Source organism: Lycium barbarum, chromosome 10, assembly GCF_019175385.1.
Source record: "Lycium barbarum isolate Lr01 chromosome 10, ASM1917538v2, whole genome shotgun sequence".
NCBI classification, from domain to species: domain Eukaryota; kingdom Viridiplantae; phylum Streptophyta; class Magnoliopsida; order Solanales; family Solanaceae; genus Lycium; species Lycium barbarum.
Window position 1 is genome coordinate 39,189,182 of NC_083346.1, and position 20,929 is coordinate 39,210,110.

At 36.4% G+C, this 20,929-nt stretch overlaps 1 protein-coding gene across 3 annotated transcripts in view; it reads left to right on the forward strand.

The window, feature by feature from the left end:
- The first annotated feature begins 571 nt into the window (after positions 1-571).
- The window catches only part of LOC132616152 (protein CHROMATIN REMODELING 20), a 40,357-nt gene continuing 19,999 nt past the window's right edge, over positions 572-20,929 (forward strand). Inside the window, exons 1-13 of one of the 3 annotated variants that reach the window (XM_060330760.1) lie at positions 572-861; positions 950-1,012; positions 1,685-1,780; positions 2,218-2,310; positions 4,856-5,046; positions 5,140-5,392; positions 10,442-10,555; positions 10,805-10,888; positions 14,220-14,717; positions 14,946-15,244; positions 15,895-15,988; positions 16,065-16,280; positions 20,485-20,604. In XM_060330760.1, the coding sequence (XP_060186743.1) occupies positions 733-861; positions 950-1,012; positions 1,685-1,780; positions 2,218-2,310; positions 4,856-5,046; positions 5,140-5,392; positions 10,442-10,555; positions 10,805-10,888; positions 14,220-14,717; positions 14,946-15,244; positions 15,895-15,988; positions 16,065-16,280; positions 20,485-20,604 (2,250 nt within the window). In that variant the 5' untranslated portion in view covers positions 572-732. Of the gene's footprint in view, positions 862-949; positions 1,013-1,684; positions 1,781-2,217; positions 2,311-4,855; positions 5,047-5,139; positions 5,393-10,441; positions 10,556-10,804; positions 10,889-10,909; positions 14,068-14,219; positions 14,718-14,945; positions 15,245-15,894; positions 15,989-16,064; positions 16,281-20,484; positions 20,605-20,929 lie in introns of those variants that run through there. The other 2 variants (XM_060330761.1, XM_060330762.1) reach the window with 2 other exon arrangements.

Consider the following 20,929-nt stretch of genomic DNA (forward strand, 5'->3'; position numbering starts at 1 on the left):
ATGTGAAGTTTACTAAACTACCCCTATTTATTAGATATTTCTTTAGAATTAAACAATATTAAAGAGGACTACTTCTTTAATTCTAAGAGCGTAGTTTCAAATACATGCTAATTTTTGTCTTGAATTCCTAAGGTGACACTTATATTATGACAAATTCTGTTTGCTAAAATGACACTTCTTTTAGGACAGAAGGAATATTTCTTAAGGAGCGTGTAAATAAAAAAAGCGACCAATAATATGAGACTGAGGGAATACTTAAGTAGGCGTTTGGTCATGAAAATCAAATATTTTTCACTTTATTTGGGATTTTAAAGTTGTAGTTGAAGATGGAGTTGCGTTTGATTATTGTTTATGCAAAGAATATTTGATTGTTTGAAAAAGTGAAAATAGATTTTTAGGCGCTTTTCAAATTCCATTTAAAATTTCCATAGCCAAGAAAACGTTTTCCCTAAAAAAGTGAAAAATTCTTATGGCCAAACAGGTACTAATAATTTAGGCCAAATTTAATGAGTATTTGACCTTAAACTATTGGACAAGCGGACAATTAATGTAAATGGAACTAGAGTGGTAGAAAGAACCTCCAAGACATCTAGGAAAACGGCGTCGTGCAGGTCCCAATTAAAAGCCCCTTTGTTTTCTCAGTTGTTTACACTGCTTTTAAGGTTCCCCAAAATCCCAGTATCCAACAACTGTACTGTCCTTTCCCTTTGAATTTGAAAATCAAGAAAAGAGATGGAAGATGAAGAGGAAAAAATACCCATTGAAATGGAACAAGAACATGTAGAAAAGACTTCTTCTGATGATTGTTTCATTAATGATGATGATGATGATGATGATGATGATCAACATTCTCTTCCTGAGGTTAAACATTACCCCACCTATTTCCCGTCTCATTTTTTGTTGGACGAGTGATACTTTTTGGTTATTTATGTGCTGATTTGGATTGTAGGAACCATTAACTGAGAAGGAAATTGAGGAGCTCGTTTCTGAGCTAATAGAAGTTGAGAGTAAGGTTTGTAATTTCATTCCTTTTTTTTTTTGGGTTAAAAATTGAATTTTGTGGGTTCGAGAAGGAGCCTTGGCGTAACTGGTAAAGTTGCTACCATGTGATCGAGAGGTCAAGAGTTTGAGCCGTTGAAACAGTCTCTTGCAGAAATGTAGGATATGATTGCGTACAATAAACCTGTGGGGTCCGGCCCTCTTTCGGACCACGCTCGTAGCGGGAGCTTAGTGCTCCGGGCTGTCCCTTTTTGTGGGTCGAAAGGGAGCCTTGGAGCAACGGTAAAGTTATCTCTGTGTGACCTATAGGTCAGGGGTTCGAGCCGCAGAAATAGCCATTAATGCTTGCATTAGGTTAAGCTGTGTACATCGCACCCCTTGTGGTGCGGCCCGTCCCCGTACCCTGTTATCGCGTGATACTTTGTACACCAGGCTGCTGCTTTTTTTAATTTGAATTTTTTGGGTCAAAGGGAAGCCTTGAGCATCGGTAAAGTTGTCTCCTCTCCGTGTGGCTTATTGGTCACGAGTTCGATATGTGGAAGAAGCCATTAATGCTCACATAAGGATAGGCTGCGGCCCTTCCCTGCATTTTGCTAATGCGGGATGCTTTGTGCATCGGGCTGCCCCTTTTTTTGAATTTTGTGGGTGCGGTTGTCTTTTAGCTTTTGAGTTATGACTGTTACAGGCTGCAGAGGCTCAAGAGGCTTTAGAAGAAGAGTCATTATCTAAAGTGGAGGCTGATGTTAGGGAAGAGTTGGCACAATCTCTTACAGGAGATGAGGTACATTTTGGGTTTCCCTCGTTTTTTGGACCCCTTTGGCCATAAAAATTATTCACTTTTTTTTTTTTTCTGGAATAATTTTTCACTTTATTTGAAAATCAGTGTTTGGCCATGAAATTCCAAATCCAACTGAAGTTGTATTCCATATTTGGAAAACAGCTTATAACCTCTTTTCCGACTCACTTTTCACTTTTCAAGTTGTATTTAAGTACATTTAAGCATGAACATTATTCCAAATATTTGTTGCAAAAAGTATAACAAACCACAACTCCATTTTCAACTCCAACTCCAACTCCATAAATTTCAAATAAAGTAAAAAATATTTATAATCTATGGCCAAACACCTACATTTTTTTTTTGATATTTTTTTTGATTTTTCTCAAGTGTATAAAACTATTAACCCCCATATTGTTTCCTTTGGAATTTGGTCATTTCAGTTGGAAAATGCCGTAGCTGATGAAATGGCAACCTTCAAAGAAAATTGGGAAGGTGCTCTCGATGACCTGGAGACTGAGAGTGCTCATTTGTGGGTATGCTTTATTCTTTATCTGTCAAATGGGTTTGTTGATTTTATCATTACAAATTAAATCAGCCCTGAGAGACGACTGGAAACACAAAAGGAGGAGCTTTACCTGCTTTGTTATGTGGAAGCTCTGAATGAACAAAAAAGGGATATCTTTTTGTTGCTAGTTTTTGATAAAAGGATGCTTGAGGATGTTTAGTTTACACTAGTTATGTATTGGGCAATGTACTTAGGGTCAAAGTACATGAAAACAAGGAGGATAGCATTTGCTTTTAGTTAAATTGATAGGGAGACGTTGCAACAGTTTTCTTGTAATAACAATAATAATAGTAGTAGCAGTAGTAGTAGAGTTAGGGGTAGAGAGGTCGAGGGGTAGGGGTAGGGGTGGAGAGGTGAGGTACCTCGTACCTCCCACTAGCATAGCACAAGTTACTTTGCCCACAATGCTTAGGCAATTAGGAAGAATTCACCTAGTACCTCTTCTATTAAATTTGAATCTGCCTGCATAGGTGTCGACTAACTTTGCCCACAATGCTTAGGTAAATAGGAAGAATTCACCTAATGCTATTTACTAAATTCACCTTCCAAGAGACCCGGGATTAGTCGGGGCTCAAAGAGACCCGGACACCCGGTGCTTAATCAAAAAAAAATAAAAATTCACCTTCCAAGGTGGGGGTAAGGTCTGCGTACACTTTACCCTCCCCAGACCTCACGTTGTGGGATCCAACTGGGTATGTTGTTGTTGTTGTTGTTGTTGTTGTTGTTGCTATTTACTAAATTCAAATCTCTGTCCGTCCGTTAGACCACCCCTTTTGGAGGCAGTCGATTAATTTCTCAACCAACCGGAAATGGCACTTGGTATATTATTTATGAATTTCATGCTGAAATTAAACATGGTTAATGCTGGGAGGTTTAGGAGATGCAACTGGTTTGGGTAGATTTACTGTAGGCTGTAGCCCCAGGTTTTGGTTTTGCACATTGATTTGGAAGGTTTCCAAAATTAGATAACAGTAGCTTGAAACATATTTATGTAAAAGGCAAAAGAGACTAATTCTTACAGGAATAACTCTTGACGAAACTGCTTCATAAGGCATATGAAATTTTTTGAGAAGCACAAGGCATATAAAACTGGTTAAGTTATTTCAAATTTTTTCCACATATAAAAGAACTGGTGAAGACAGTAGATGAGAACATATGAACCTACCAGAAGAGAGCGTTTTTTTTTGGAAACTGGTAACTGTCCCACCGGAAGAGAGTATTTCCAATCATTGTTTATGTGTTGAATATTTGCATTAGTTTGATTGTCAATCTCCACAATTAATTGGTCAGTAAAAGGTCCTTTATCAATTGCAGTTTTCTTGCTATTTATGTGACACGATAACACCCAACTGACCTTACATTTAATTTTCCACGCATCTTTTGCTTAGCTATAAGCTGAAAAAGCACAGAAGCTAGAGTTAATTACTTAATGATGTTTGATGGGCCTTTTTAGAATTTCAGATTACCGAGTAGACACTATTTAGCTCATCATTCACTGATCGGAAGGGCCAAAGCTAAGATATGAAATGTACGGACTTTGTTGTACCCTGTGTTGGAATCTCAAGCTACCCAGTACACTGGTTTTGCTCATCACACATGGATTCACTTCCATGCTACCTATATTACTCTAACTTTTCATGTCCGCTGTCCCATATGCTGTTGACTATTAAGCTGTGGTGCACCTTCATTTGGCTTTATCATATTGGAAAAGAAATAACCATTAAGGATGAAGTTATGCATAGTAATGACAAATAGTGTCGCACAAAGTGATCCCAAAGAAAAGCAATTGTTCTCTGAATCTCAATTTTGAGGAATTTTATTAGTATTGACATTATTGTATGTTGGATGCTCACATTAGTTTTTTAATTGCACTTCTATTATAATAGTACTAAATTCATATATGTAATTGTGCGCTTCACTTCTTGCTTTCCGCTTCAAGCTCTATGGACCTTGTCGCTTTTTTGTACTTTTCGCTTGTAAAACCACTGGTTTTGGTCGAGATACAGGCCCTTCGAAAGGAAAATAAAAGAGAAGAGACTGAATTGTTGATAAATTTTACCTTATCAAAAAAAAAAAAAAAAAAGGACTGATTTATTGATAGAGAAAAAACATGCAATTTTATGCTGGCCCATCGTGGGATTGCTTTTGCATTGGGTGTCCAGGTTACTCCTTTTGACTGTTTCTGTTTTCTTTGTCCATGTTAATAGACTGTGTAGCTCCTCTCTGCTATCTTTTTCCTATTGCGGAGGATTTTTAAATTTAATTGCTCTTGCTTATAGTATCTTCAAGCAACTTGCTTAACCAAAAATGTCATTCAACATTCACTTGGTAGGTATGTTCTCCATAAATTAACTGGAGCCTCTTTGAACTGTTATGTTGATCATAACTCCACTTTGTTTTTCTTTTTTACTATGTGATTTAATTTCTTACTGTTATGTTGTGTTCTTGTTAGTATGCTTGATGTTTGTAGCTCTAATTTCTTACTTAATTATTTTACATGCTGATATGATTAGGAACAACTGGATGGTGCTGGAATTGAACTCCCAAATCTCTTTAAGTGGATAGAGAGTCAGGCTCCTCATGGTTGCTGCACTGAAGCATGGAAAAACAGGACTCAGTGGGTTGGCTCTGAGTTGACAAATGACGTCACTGGAGCAATTGCTGATGCTGAGAAGTATCTTCAAATCCACAGACCTGTAAGAAGGCAAGTGACTCCACCTATCTCTCTCCAGTTACTAACTCAGTGGTAATCAAGTTGTGTTCTCTGACTTTGGCCACTGGCTTTATTATGGGGCAGGCGACATGGAAAAGTCTTGGAGGAGGGTGCCAGTGGTTTCTTGGCAAAAAAACTTGCTGGAGATGAAGGCTGTGAGGCTCAGGGAGGGAGCAACGATGTAGATTGGGGCTCTTTCAGCAAATTATGCTCTGATAACCCATCTTCATCTATGGGTACTATTTCATTTGGCAGCAAAGATTGGGCCTCTGTTTACCTCGCTAGTACACCACAGCAAGCTGCTGAACTGGGACTAAAATTTCCTGGAGTTGACGAGGTGAATCAATTTTATGTATTTTTTTTATGATCTTGGGAGACATACCCTTATTGCATGTTTTTTCATTTTAATTCACCGATAACATTCTTTCATTTAATTTAGCCTTGCACGCCTCAGTTGCAACTGCTATATCTCAGTGAGGTTGCATCTGAAACTTGACCTTCACTCTTCCTTACCCTCTCGCAGTGATTATTTTAATACCACTCTATCTCACGTAAGCCATCTCAGAAACACGACTTACATTCTTCCATTCCCTCGCTGCCTAATATCTTACAAGCTCCATTACAGACAGTGGCCCTGTCCACTTAATACCACATGGCCGAAGGAACATTGACCACATTCCCTTGCCAATGAGCAATGTAAGAAAATTGTGTCTCCTGAGCACAGAGGAATTTGAGCGTGAATAGATGGGACTCATTGATCTCCTGCAGCCAAAAGAAGCGAGGGAGAAAGGAAAATAAATGTTTGGAATAATTTGGGCAGTTAGAGTGAGAAATTTAAAGTTCTCCAAAATCGTTGGTGTAGGGAGGATTTGACGCAGATTTCCCATCTAGGGGTGTATACAAGCTGAGCCGAGTAAGAAAAAACCAAGAAAAAGATTTAGCTGGCTTGAGCTTGACTGTGCCAATTCTTGTAAGGTTTGAGCTTGACTTGGTGCTATATTTGAGCAACTCATGCTCAAGACACAAAAAACAGAACACCATCATTGTTACCAAGGTATATCAATTTCTTCAATCAACCATGGTATAACAAAGACCTAAACTAAATATCCTCCGATCAGCTACTCAAAAAAGAAAAGTCTCAATATAGATAGCGACACTTCTCTAATTCAAAGAGCTACCTTCTAAGAGGTTTCAGAGATGGAGAAGAAAGTGAGATAATGCTAGGAGGGGACTTAGCATCAACAAAGAAAGCATTTAGTGAGTGGAGCCATGAGAAGCTAGTGCGTGGAGTTGTCATGACGTGCAAAGGGAGGAGGAGATAATGGTACTCTGAGAAAAAAATGTTAACGTGATTTTTTTTTTCGTTTTGCCTAATCCTAAGTGGGCAGAGTTATTATATATCTATACTGGTGCCAAGCTAGCCTAGATACTATCTTTATTAAAAGAAAAGGATGCAATGAAGCAGTGAGTGAGACTAGGAAGTTGAGTAGAAATGGGGTGACTATTATTGTAAGAGGTGAGGAGTTTTAAGATGAACCGATGAAACAGATGATGCCTGAAGTTTGGAGTGTGTTGAGTGTATAGAACTAACCAAGTGCTTTATATTTTCTTATTTATGGAATTCCTTATATTTTATGTATTGGGATAGTGATCGAGGGGTTCTTGATTGTGATATAGAAGAAAGATTGTAATTGAACAAAAATTTAAAGTCAAATTGGCCTATATGTCATTCAACTTCAAGCTGGGTATTTTGAGGCTCGAGATTGTTGTATCCATATTCTAGCAGTTCAAGCTTGAAACCTTATGTGTCGAGCAAGCTTGAGCAGCCCGCGATCCGACTTTCGCGATTTACACCCCTAAATTATGAAGTATGAACAGATTCCTTGAAGGGATAGTGGAGAGTTTGTTAATATTAAAATGATTTAAGACATGATATGTAAAAGAACAATAAAGGAAGGAAATGACTTGAACGTTATTTTTAAAAGAGCACAAATTGGAAAAAACCTTGTTGAGCGATCTTTACCTCACCAACTTATTGAGCGATCTCTAGTAATGAAAAATATAACAAAGTAATTGTAGGCTTGTCATTAAATTAACAAAAAGTTACTGAAAGTTAAAAGTTAGCTAGACCCGCCTTTTTCTAAGAGTTCAATTAAGTTCAGAAATTTTCAAAATGAATATACTTTCTTGGAAGGAATTTGTAATAGATATATAAATGGCAAAAAAGATATGTATGAAGGAACCATCTCTAGTGTAGAGAACGGTGGTAGAAGGTATCAGTGAGTTCCCATAACAGTGGTTTTACACTAGGGATCATCCTGTTCTTTTTTGTACTAGTTATGGTTGAGCTAACTAAAACTATATATTATGACATTTCATGGTATATGGTCCTTGCTGATAATATTGTGCTAATTGACGAAGCTAGCAAGGCTGCTGGCATTTAGCTCCTATTTGTTTACCCTAGTTATGGATGAGTTAACTAATAATATACAAGATGAGGTTCCATTGTATGCTATTTTCAAACAATATTCTGCTAATAAGCACCTAAGGGTGTGACTAGTGGTCAATGAAGTGGGTTGAGAACCATGAGGTCCTAGGTTCAAATCCAATAGAGACAAAAACACTAGGTGATTAATGTTAACATTGTCAAAAAAAAAAAAAAACACTAGGTGATTTCTTTTCATCTGTCTTAGCCTTGGTGGATAGAGTTACATGGTACCTGTTGTTGGCGGGAGGTGGCAGGTATACTGTGGAATTAGTTGAGGTGCGTGCAAGCTGGCATGGACACCATGGTTATTAAAAAAATGAAAAAAATATTGTGCTAATTAGCAAAAATAGCAAGATTGTTAACCAACAACTTGAACTATGGAGATGTACTCCAGAGAGTAAAGGTTTTAGAATAGGTAGAAGTAAGACTAATTATCTTGATAAGGAAAGTGATTTGAGGTGAGACTAGGTTGGAATTGGGGTGCCTAATGCAAACAATTCAGATCTCTAGGCTTGATGTTCTAAGAGAATGTGATAAATGAAGATGTTACAGAAGCAAAATAAGATGGTCGCAAAGTGGCCTTTGAAGGTGATTTGGAAGAGTATAGTCCCAACAAAAGAGGCATGTTTTGGTTGGCTAGTGTCCCATGAAGCATGTCTAACTCATGAAAACCTGGTGAGAAGAGGCTGGATCATGTATAAGAGATGCTATTTATGTGAGAAACTCTGTGAATCTGTGGATCACAGTTTTGTTCATTGTTAGTTTACTTGGCAGGTGTTGGTCCATGCTTACTGCTACCTTTGACATTTTCTGGACAAGTCCGATGAAGTTCAAGAAATGTTAATGTTGGGAAACTGCATCTCCAGAAGCGTACCAAAAAAGGATCTGGAGAGCTATTCCTCTTACCATAGCCTGGACTATATGGAAAGAAAGAAATAAGGGGTGTTTTGAAGGCAAAAAAGGAGCACATTCAGTTGGTGAAATATAGCTGTTTGCATTATTTATATTATCGGGCAGATGGAAATGTTATATTGAATATACGGACCATGCCGGACATGCTTGAGTGCTTAGATTTGTAATGTTGTTTAGCCAGCGTTATCTTTGTACTTCCACTGATACTGTTTTTTCCTAATAAAAGTTTAACTCATAAAAAAATGGAGAAATGCTACCCGAGTGCTATGTGATAACGGATAAGACCAACAAAAGCTAATACGTGGATGATCCTACTGAGCAGATGCGTCATCCTGTAACTCTGTACTTGCATCGTGAAATGCAGGGCCCCGGGCAATAAAAAGGGGACGTCAGCACATTGAATGTACTGGTATGTAAAACAACTGAATGAAATAAACATGGTACATGAAATATCAGGATGAGAGCTGAAACTGAAATTGAAACCTGATCATGAACATGAATACATATCAATATATATATATATATATATATATATATATATATAACATAAGTAAAAACATTTTAAGTGGGGAGCACATAAATATAACTGACAACATGAATCACCACGTGGTACGTGGAGTCTGGTACCTGACCCGACCAGCAGAGCTCTCATACCTTGCCAGGGGTATAAGATATAAACATGGCATGAAAGGATCCAATTAATAAAGCATGAAGGAATCGTCCTAAACATGGGCAGAGCGATCCTTATCCTACGGTGGCTAGTGTAGTTTCAGGCATAAAGCCTTCTCGGTAATCTATGCAACTCCCAAAAACATGAACATAATATAGGTGGCATTTGAGCCCATGGTTTTTCATAAAACGTGACTTGCATTATACATGGTTGTAGTTACATAATATACTGCATGAAAAACGTGTAAACATGTAGAGTGTTTATGAAATAAACATAGTAATTAATAACTTGCATGTAAGAACCCATGGAATACAAAGGATGGGTTTCTCATGGATTACGGACAGATTCTCAATAATCAAAATGGAATATCAAGAACGCAATAACGAACTACGTATAGAAACATGGTACATCATGATATATAGACTTAGGGCTATCATGAACATGTCTAAAACCCTAGTTTTGGTGAACTCTTGTATAATCATGGAGGAACGTGGCGTGGGGAAGAACAAAGATGTTTCCACACGTCGATAGAAGCCCTACATACCTTGTTTGCTCCCAAGACTTGAGAAAGTTTGAATCTTTGAAGAAGAATTCCCAAAATCTTGAGTCTTGAACCTTGAGGTGGGTTTTCTTGAAAACCCTAGGTTAAGAACATTGAATTCATGCTTAATAATCGATAACGTATGTTAGAATTCACTTGAGATGATTAGAACGGACTTACCTTAGTGTTCTTGGTGATGGAGGAGAAGAACAGGTCGTTCTAGGGTTTAGGGACTTGTAAAAATAAAAATTAGAACTGAAATCAGGTATTTATAGGTTCTGGTGCGGATTGAGTTTTACGGACCAAACTACGGTCCGTAAAAATCGGACCGTAATTAACAATGTCAATCTCCAGAATGTCCAGTAAAACACCTCCTTAATTACGGTCACCGGTGCGGGCCGTAATTCATTTTACGGTCCGCAATTGTGGTCGTAATTTTCCATGTCAAATTTCCAGAATCCAAAGTGGATTTGATGCCTTTTTACGAACCGGGATACGGTCCGTAATCTGTTTTACAGTCTGTAACTTTGGACGTAAAACTTGGTCTCCTGAACTGCAGCAAAATTTCAACTCCAACATTCTCCATCTGATTTTCTAAGTCTAGGATCATGGTCATAGCTTAAATTAAAGGCACGAGGTGTTACAATTATAACAGTTCTGTGTTTCCTGCATGCCATTGTTTACTTCAGAGGTCTTTATTTAGTTCGTTTTTATTTAATTCATCTGGGAAACTACTTAAAAAGTTTCATTGGGCTGATATGCAATCCAATCGCAGGTTGAGGAGATTGATGATATTGAAGACAGTTCTGTTGATCCATTTGTTGCAGATGCCATTGCAAATGAAAGAGAGCTAAAACTTTCTGAAGAGCAGAAGAGGAAGTTTAAGAAGGTCTGTGGATGGTATATTCTAGTTCTTTTATTTGACATTGATACTGCATTTCTTGAAAATATGGAGCCGGGTGAGATGTTCATTGCACTTTTTTTTTCCCCTCAACACATTCTTTTCTTTTTCTTTTAAAGAGCACAATGTTTGTTTGTGTCTTATTTCAATTTTTCTGCTGATGAAAGGTAACTTCTGGTGTTGTTTCTGCGCTGTTGATTCAAAGTTTGACAGTTTTTCTTCTTCTATGTCTTCCAGGTTAAAGAGGAAGATGATCTAAAAACTGATCTGAAGCTTCAGAGACGTTTAAAACAGAGAAGACACAGGAACAGACAGACGTTGGTAATTAGCATGCGTTAAAGTATCTTTTTAAGAGTAATAAGTTCCGAAAAGTGGGGGGACCATTGCATTTGAGGGTGAACTATTATGAGCTAAAAATATGACCTCTGGAAAAACACTACTTCTATGGAGGAATCAGAGGGACTTTACATTGCGGCCCAATTTGGGGCTGTGATCGGCCTAGCTTGGTTCACCTAGACAGCCTACCCATGTTCACAACAAAAATCCGATAGTCTCCTTTGTACCCAGAGTTCCAATCATGTTATCAGCGAATCAATCACCACGACACAAATGATATGTACCAATATCACCAACCACAAATCAATGGCACTAACAATTAATTTTCAATAGTCAACCTACACGAGACTCATAAAATCAGTTCTACAATCTTCAAGACTGACTAGCGGAGTATAACTCCAGGAATATGTTCAAAACATCATAATGAAAAGGTCTAACCAAACAATAAAAAGATACTGCCCATGCGTAGCAAGTGCGGGGCTTACTCTGATGAACTCTCTACTAGCGGTCACACGTTTGGGGTAGTAGCACCCATGTCAGCTAGCGAATCTGTAAATAATGAGAAGAGGTTAGTCACGCCGGCTGATGAGTGGATAACTCAACCATAGCCGTTTTATCAGGGACTAGTATATGCATACACATACAACATGAAATCAAAGTAACATGGGTTAAAAAGTCAACATTACATATTAATTAACACAAGTAATACTTGCTGTTTCATTAAAATAGTTTTACATCTCAAGTTACAAGCCAAGACTAGAATCGATATCAAACCGTCACTATAGTCGTCAATGTGGCTGTCTAGTTAAGTCTTAGGGCTCATTTGGTACGAGGGATAAGGATAAAAAAATCCCGGGATTATAAAAAAATCGCGGTATAACTAATCCCGGGATTGTAGTGTTATTTTATCCCTGTGGGGGAGTGGAATAACTAATCCCAGGATAAGTTATCCTGGGATAACTTGTTTCCAACCAAACGACCCCTTAGTGACTTATCCTGGGATAACTTGTTTCCAACCAAACGACCCCTTAGTGTATATGACACTTGTTGGTACTTGCTAGTTCTTTTCCTCTTAAAGTTAAAACTGGACACACAACATTGTATCATCACTATCGAGGTGCACTAGGCCTAACATTCCCTTTGTTACATAATGGTATTTGGGTAATGTTGCTACCATTATATCTATCTCAATATACGCACATGATACAAACACATACATCAATCACTTGGTCATAGCATAATAACGTCGAATAACCATAAATCATTTTCATGTGAATATTCAACAGTTCTACATTATAACTGAACTCATGTTATTATTATTTTTTTTTGTTAATTAACATATCATTAGTATTACTAGTTACAATGCAATAATTGACTTTAATGCAGGAAAACAATCTCCAAAGCATGTAAGTTTTCAAAAAAAGCAAGCTAAAGAAGAGCCACCTCTCACATTACTAGCTTCCTTGCCCATGGGCTAACCATTTGCTTGTTCAACAATTTTGAATCAATCAATATCAATTTTAAGTGTTATTTATTTGAAAATTATCGGAACTATCAGTTTCAAAAAGTAAAATAAAATATCGTAACTATTTTCTTGGGACAAGCTATAGTCAAATTCCCAATTGTTTCACCTTATATTCAATTAGGGCTAACTACCCAAGGTTATTACAATTGGCATTAATCCACCAATTGCTATTCACACATCCTTACCTCCTTCAAGAATTTCCATGAATTCTCCTAATTTCATCAACTCCAATTGTCAATGATTCAAATTCTAACTCATTATCATTGACTCAATCCATAATTTAGTTTACTCATATCAATTGAATAATGAAACCACTAGTTTTGGATTAGGATTTACCTCTTTTTTTTTTTTTTTTTTTTTTTGAAGTTGGTAATGACTTGTATTCACAGTAAAATTCAGCTCCAATTGAAGCTGAATTGAAATCTTTACAGCAAAAGTATAAGGAGCACCCAACAAAAACTTACACTTACACTTGTCCTATTAAATCTACTAGGTCTCCTATCTCCCCCCACAAATTTTGTTTACACCAAAATAGAAGAGATTTAGACAATTCATCCTAACTTTCTGGATAGAGCTACTAGAGCCCTAAAAAATTCTAGCTTTCCTTTCCTTACATATTGTCCACCAAACACAAGCTGGGATGATCTGCCTCCAGTCTTCTTCTCCACCTCTCTTCCCTACACTCTTCCAGCATTTGAGATGCTCCACAGTAGTATTAGGCATAGTCCAATTGATACCAAGGATACAAAAGAACGTGTTCCACAGATTTGTAGTTGTCTTGCAGTGTAAGAAAAGGTGTTTATTGGTTTAACCATCTTGACCGCATAAGGAACATCTTGAACAAATCTGAAAAACTCTTCTTTGTAATTTCTCCTTGCAACCAACCAAACAAAACAAGAGACCTTGAAAGGGATTTTTACTTTCCAAATGAGCTTCCACGGCCAAATCTCCATCAAGGTTGTTCTATAGTTCAGGTTCCAGTAAACAGACTTAACAGAGAAAAGTCTTGCTATTGAGCTTCTTCCCAAAGGTTGAAATTTGAAGAAGAGAGAATTTCCAATGGTGGAATCCCCTTTCCAAATCCTAAAGGTTCCCATTGTCGATGTGATGGTTCGGATTATAAAAGGCATGCATGGGGATAACTCTTAGTTCTCTCTCTCTATCTCTTTCTTTTGATAACCGAGAAATCACCGAGGGCCAGTGACGCAGGGTCCGAAACTCGGGGGAAATTGGGCATCTACCTGTATCCACATAAACACTAGGCTTTTGTTTGCGGTGAGATGTGAGCCCTTGACTTGCGCCTAATCTATACATCACGAGCTGTGCTCTTACCAATAAACCAAAGGCTTGGGGGCTAGCGTTTTCTCTCTTAAAAGTAAGGCTGAAGAATGAGAAGGTAAGAGTTCTGAAGAGTAGCTAGCGTTATACGCCCTTCAAAATTGGAAAAGAAAAAAGGTTGAAAGTTAACCTGAACTTTGTGTTACTCATTTTAGTTTGTACAGAAATGTACCTAAGTGGGTGTGCTATCCTAAATTGCATTGTTGTGATTACATATGACTACGGTACAAAAGAACTATTGAGGTTCACTCGTTCACTCTGTACCTTAAGCCTTCTCCTTCAGGCAGTGATATTGATGAAGGTAACAAACTGCTATGCAAAATCTTCAATCAAATTGGAAAAATAGTTGATTACATAAGCTTGGCTGTTTGATTTTCTTTGATCCATTCATAGTTTTTTGCTTTTCCTCTTTTATATTCTACTTCATTTGGTACACTTCTTATGTTCAACCAGGAGGAGATACAGAAAGAAACAACAGATGACATCAATGGTTCCTTGTCTCAAGATGATGAGGATGCACCAAAAAGCAATGAAGTCAAATTGGTTATCGATGCCACTTCGAAATGGCTACATGAAATTGATGATGAGGCCAAAGGGTTGAAACGTTTTCACAACTCTGAAGAAATGGAGCCGCAGAGTAAAAAGTCTCGGATCACTACACTAGATAGTGATGAGGAGGATCATCGGATCACTACACTAGATAGTGATGAGGAGGATCATCCTGGGGAAAGGTTGTCTCCTGCATGCAGTTTGAGTGAGACAGGAGATCAGTCAAATCCACAAAAGGATGGAGATAATGTGCTTCCGGTTAGTTCCCTTCTTGTGTGCAATGAGAAGCAAAATTTTCGCTGCACTGCTTGTGATAAAGTGGCAGTTGAAGTACGCGCACATCCTCTTTTGAAAGTTATAGTTTGCCTGGACTGCAAAACTTCAATGAAAGCAAAGATGCAGGTAAAATTTAACCATTCTTGCTAAGTTATATTGAAGATAGTTTCAAAGTTATGTTTAAATGTGTTAAGAGATTGCTGTAGTGTTGGCTGTTTGTAATCATGGCTATGCACGCCTTTTCTTATTATTTTAAACTAATGTTCTTTGACTTTAAATTCTGTCCAATAACAAGATGTAATGATTCACAGTGGTCTGTTTTCTCTCACTCTATTTCTTGTTAACATTGTACAGGATGTTGATTGCTCAGAATGCTACTGCAGATGGTGTGGGCGTTGCAGTGATCTGTTAAGTTGTAAATCATGCAAAAGGTTATTTTGTAGTGTGTGTATAAGGAGGAACCTTGGTGAAGAAATTTTGTTGGGAATTAAAACATCTGGTTGGCAATGCTGCTGTTGCTCCCCAAGTATCCTGCATCCATTGGTTTCAGTGTTGGAGAAGATCATGGAATCTCAAGGTTTGGTAGATTCTAGTACAGACACGGATTCAGATAACTCAGATGCTTCAGATGCTGATGTCAATGGGCATAAAAGGTACATCATATGGTTGATAATCATGTAAACTGTGTATCCGACATCCGTTAAGTTGCATATCTTTAGGATTTGATCCTTTATTTTTTCTATATCATGATAAGGCAATCAATCAATCAATTAAGCTCATGCAAAATTTGTGCCTGAGCAAGCTACTCTAGTTTCGTGATTTCATCAACTCTATCATGTAGCATATTGGTCTTACAAAAGAAGTTTGCATACTCTAGATCAATAGATTTTATTTTTAGCAGTTTCACAGAGGTCTTGGAAAATGCTGTGTCTCTTGCTAAGTGATTAGTGTTGTGAGAGGGAGTATTAATGCTTGATGTGTTTCCTGTTCTCCTACTCACTTTTTCTCGCGGGTTTTTGATGGCGCAAATGAGAGTTTTTCTGAAGCATGTTGTAGCAGGGTTAGTTTGAAAAAGAACGGTATTTCCTGCCTCACGTATGAAGGTCTAAATCTGTTGCACCCATATGGACTTAAAAGTTTTATGTTTGTGTCTATGCTCTGTAATGTTTGGTGAACCTCCTTATTTTCCAGTGTGTTCACGATTTTCATCTCTGTATTACAAAAAAATAGACTGAGAATAATGGAATGACTATGTTCTTATAAAAATAAAATAAAATAATGGAAGGACTATGTTTTCTTGAAGCAGCACCAAGAGAAGACGTAAAAAGAAAATTAGAAGAATCCTTGATGATACTGAGTTAGGGGAGGAGACAAAAAGGAAAATTGCCATTGAAAAGGTAAAAGTCCAAGCGATCATATGTTCCTGTCATTGCTTGCTTCTCAAGGCATCTATTAATGCCCGCATACTTGCAGGAACGCCAAGAACGCCTCAAATCTCTGGGGGCAAAATTTTCGAGCAAGACTATGTTCATGGATTCTGCGGATTGTTGCAAAAGCTCGTATGAAAGTGGTAGCCTAGAAATGCTTGGTGATGTTGAAACTGGTTACATAGTTAATGTGGTGAGGGAGGAGGGAGAAGAGGCTGTCAGGATTCCGCCCAGCATCTCATCAAAACTGAAATCTCACCAGGTCTAATATTAGTTGTTGGTCTTGTGTGTGTTAACATCTCGCCCTCTCAAGTAGTATACTGATTTCGCAGTATGACATATGATATTTTGAAGTTTTTTAAGTCATTGAATAGTACTTTGGTATGTTGGAACTTGCAAGAATGAGAAAGTTTACTCTCTTTTTCCCTTTTCCTTCATGACTATGATCTTTTGTCTCATGTCTACTTTCTGTCATTTCCTTACATAAAGAAGATGACATTCAACTTTTGGCATCGTACCTAGCTTATACATCTAAAAGGTGACATGGCTTTTCGACATGTCACCCTAAGGGCACTTAAGTATTCTGAGCATCTCTTATAGTCAGTCATCTTCCTCTTTTATGATTCTAGGCCGTGAAAAGAATATGCTTCTTAGGATGTTGCACTCGAGTAACAAGGGTTGTTTGTTTTGTTAAACTGAATTAACTGGATTTCACTGTTATTTATTGAACAAACTTCTGTTTAGCTAACCTTCTGTTCATAATTACCGAGCGGCGCTGTGAGCCTCCGGTTCCTTTGTCTTCACCAATAAACCCACAACAGTTACTTTTGAAGCAACACAGTATCATATTTCACTTATCGACAACAAATTGCCCTCCTAGTAATGCCAGAAATAGCATTCCAATTGGAAATCCCCGGCCACCACTGTGTTGCACAAACTCTTCATTTGTCTTGAAGCACTCGTGCTTAGCAAGCGTATCATTTCAAAATATGCTAAAAAACTTGTTATATATTCAAGGTACGTGGTGGGTACCTTTTTTTTTTTTTTTAACCGTACTTGATAGTTGCTTACACGTAGCTGCAAGTAGACCTGTGCTGAAGTTCATGTAACGTAGGACACCCAATTTATATTGAATAGCAAACAAATGACGAAAGTCCTTTTTTGTCCTCTGTTCTTTACCAGCTAAATGCTTCATTATCTAGACCCTTCACTTTGATGAGGAGCACTCGTGACATGATCCTAGTGCCAGTATGGGATCGTTATCAGATCCTAGTACTGGTATGGATTTTGTGTTTGATTCAGTCAAGGTCTCGGAGAGTTTGATCCTTTAATTGTTGGTCACGCCTAGAATAGATGGTAAGAAAGTATTATACCTATTTTCCTATCTTGTCTACAACTAGTTAATCTCTGGCAAATCATTCATACTTTTGGCATAGAAGACCTTTACTTTACATTATAGCCAAGATTGAAAAGATCCATGGCAAAGATTAGCAACTAAATCATCTTATGGTGGTAGGGGGAGTTGGGAGAGATAGAGAGACTACTTTGAATGTGAAATCCCTAAACCAAAGAAACTGAAAGATTTTGCTATTTTGGAGTGGAATGTTGGGGTATACTGCATTGTGACCAGACATCTTTCAATATTACAACCCCATTTTCATTTAACTGGTTTGAAGTTCAATTTTAACTAGGAAAAGAGTTTTTTTTTTTTGTTTTCCCACTTAATTAGAAAAAGCGGTGTCTCCATTAGTTATACTAACTAGTTTCAGTGTATGTGCTTTGCTCGTGATCAAAGCGCCTACGTCATTTGACAAGAAACACTACAGAAAAAAGTCGACAAGTGATAATATAAAGTCTAAATTGACTAATGTTGAATTAATATTTATTACAAAAATTACTTAATATATAAAATATAAGAAAAATAACTTAAGATATAAAAAATACCGGAAGTTATCATCTGTGGGAGCAAAGACATAGGAATAATGAGTCGACAAGTGATAATATGAAGTCTAAATTGACTAATGTTGAATTAATTTATTACAAAATTACTTAATATATAAAAAATATAAGAAAAATAACTTAAGATATAAAAAATACAGGAAGTTATCATTTGTAGGAGCAATACATTTTTTCTTCTATTACTTCATTCTTACGTTAATGTTAGCATTTTATTATATTTTGTTTGTTATGAATTATTCTGTTTATATGGAATTTTTTCTTATTTGAAGTATCTAACACGTAATTAAATTCTGAATATCAAATCTTTTTTTATTTAAACTATGAAAGAAATTTTAATATTTAGAACTTCAAAATTAAGTATAATTTTATTTTATAGAATCTTTCTTATTTGAACAATTTAACATAATTATAATTCCTTCAAAATTATTTTTGCTCAATCCTAATATTTAGGAGTACTTTTTTCATGTTTCTTTTTCCGTATTTGTTTGTTTTAAAACAATGAACTTAGATACTATACTCATTAAGGGAACCAAAATATGATTTAATTGAAAGTTAGAGCATCTTCTAAACAAGGAAAGATGAAGTAAAGGGAACACGGCTAAATTAATTACTATAGTACGTAATATTACTTCATATAGGTTTTAGAGTCCAAGATTGATATCCTAACTTGTAATTATTATTAGTTCACAGTAGGAAGAATTTAATAAGTAAAATTTTATTTGATTTCAAAAACCTATATATTAGGAAAAATAATTAAATGACAATTTTGTCCAGTGTGAAATCTATTTTTAAATGGTAGATTTTAGTTTCCGAGATTGATATCCTAACTTGTAATTATTATTAATTCACAGAAGGAAGAATTTACTGCATTGACTATGTTTCTTTTGAGCCGAGGGTCTATCGGAAACAACCTCTCTACCCCATCAAGGTAGAGGTAAGGTCTGCCTACATCTTACCCTCCCCAGACCCCACTTGTGGGATTACACTAGGTATGTTGTTGTTGTTGTAGAAGGAGGAATTTAATAAGTAAAATTTTAATTGATTTCAAAGCCCTATATATTGAAAAAATAAATAAATGACAATTTATCCAGTGTTTTTAAAGGGTAAATAGATTTTAAATATGTAAAGAAGTCAATTTTAAATTGATAATCATATATAAGACATTGTAAATAAAGATCACCGCGACAATTTTTCAATTTGCAATTGTTATCAAGAAAAAACCAAGTATTTATATAATTTTTTACATTTTAATTTTGAGGAAAAAATCTGTAAGTTATGGGAGGAAAAAAAAAGAGTCTTATGCCTAAAAGGAATTAAGTGATCGAACTCTATAGGAAAAAAAAGGAAGAGTACTATGCAATTTTAGGAAAAAAGATGCATGGAAAGTTGTTATTTAGTAAGCGCCGATTTTAAAGGATTTAATACAACTTATACATTTATATTGAGACTTTTAGTCAAATAAGGAAATATTTAATAAATAAATTTAGTTGATTTTAAAGTCCTAAATATTATTAAATGACAATTTTGTCTATTGTAGAGTCTTTTAATGCAGGGCAAAAAGTCCAATCAACATTTCTAAGGCCCTTCGTGTTTTTAATATAATATAGATTATACCCAAGTAAACTCAACTAAATTCATATCATTTGCATAGGCAAATATTTTGTACCCTTATCCGGTACTTGCTATATACCCTGAATTTTTGTAACCAAATCTGACATCTCAACTAGGATCATAATTTGACATTTTTCATTTAAAAAAGAGAAAATCATAATTTGACATTACCAGCCAAGTCCGTAGGATAAAAGTAAAGATATGTAAAAAGTGGATAAAAAGTTACAGTTTTTCTGAGCCATTCCTTTTCTTGTTTTTTTGCTTCTTCGGTATGGTAATCCAACAGAAATCAATCAATCAACTAGCTGCAGGTTTCTGCATGGAACCAGAAGAGTTTTCCAATACATTGTTTCAGTTTTCTTCTTTGAGTTCAGTTCCCACTCTGTCACTTCAATATTTACTCAACATCTGCCAACGTGGTATATATGTTGTTTTAAACCTATGTTACTTGGACTCTTCAAAAATGGACACGGGTGCGTGCCGGATTCTCCAAAAGCAATGCATTTTTGAAGGATCCGACACGGGTGCGGCATCATTTTTGGAGAGTCCGAGCAGCATAGTTTTAAACATAGAACTAGGACAGCCTGTTTACTTTGTGTTAAGTGCTCACTGCTAGATTATACATTGATGCCTATGGATAGACAGCATGGTGGATGTTGACTTGAGTTAAATCTTACATATACAGGTAATAGATTTTTCCCTAATTCATATTATGAATCAATGGAAAGATTCAATGGAAATACAAACTAAGATCTATTCTTGCTTTACTAATTTGATGTGAGTAGAATCTTGTTGATTGCATTATATAGCTTACGCGAAATTCAGTAGATAGTGTTACGTGTACTGTAGAAATTTCTGATAATGTAAGTATTGGCTCCTCACTTTTGTCATTGTAGGTTGCTGGGATTCGATTTATGTGGGAAAATATTATTCAATCTATCAGGAAAGTCAAGTCTGGGGATAAAGGTCTTGGTTGCCTCCTAGCTCATACTATGGGTCTTGGTAAAACGTTTCAGGTATTATTTGGCTGAAGTACGTTATCACATTTCTGTGACCTATTTCCACTTTTTGGTCTGATTGTGACTAAATTATCATTTTGTTTCCTAACAGTACTAAACATTTAGAAGTTCTCATCTTCTGTGTGATTGTATATGACTCTTAACACTGCCTGGTTCCACATGTTTTTACTCAGTAAAAAAGGGGGAGAGACACTGACAAAACACTGTTTCTGTGAACTATGTGTTGCATTCATTTTACTTGTTTTATGCTGGCAGTTAAGTTTGACGGATTGGGGACAGTTAAGGTTTTCAAACAGTAGTCAGCCACCTAAAAATTCGACAT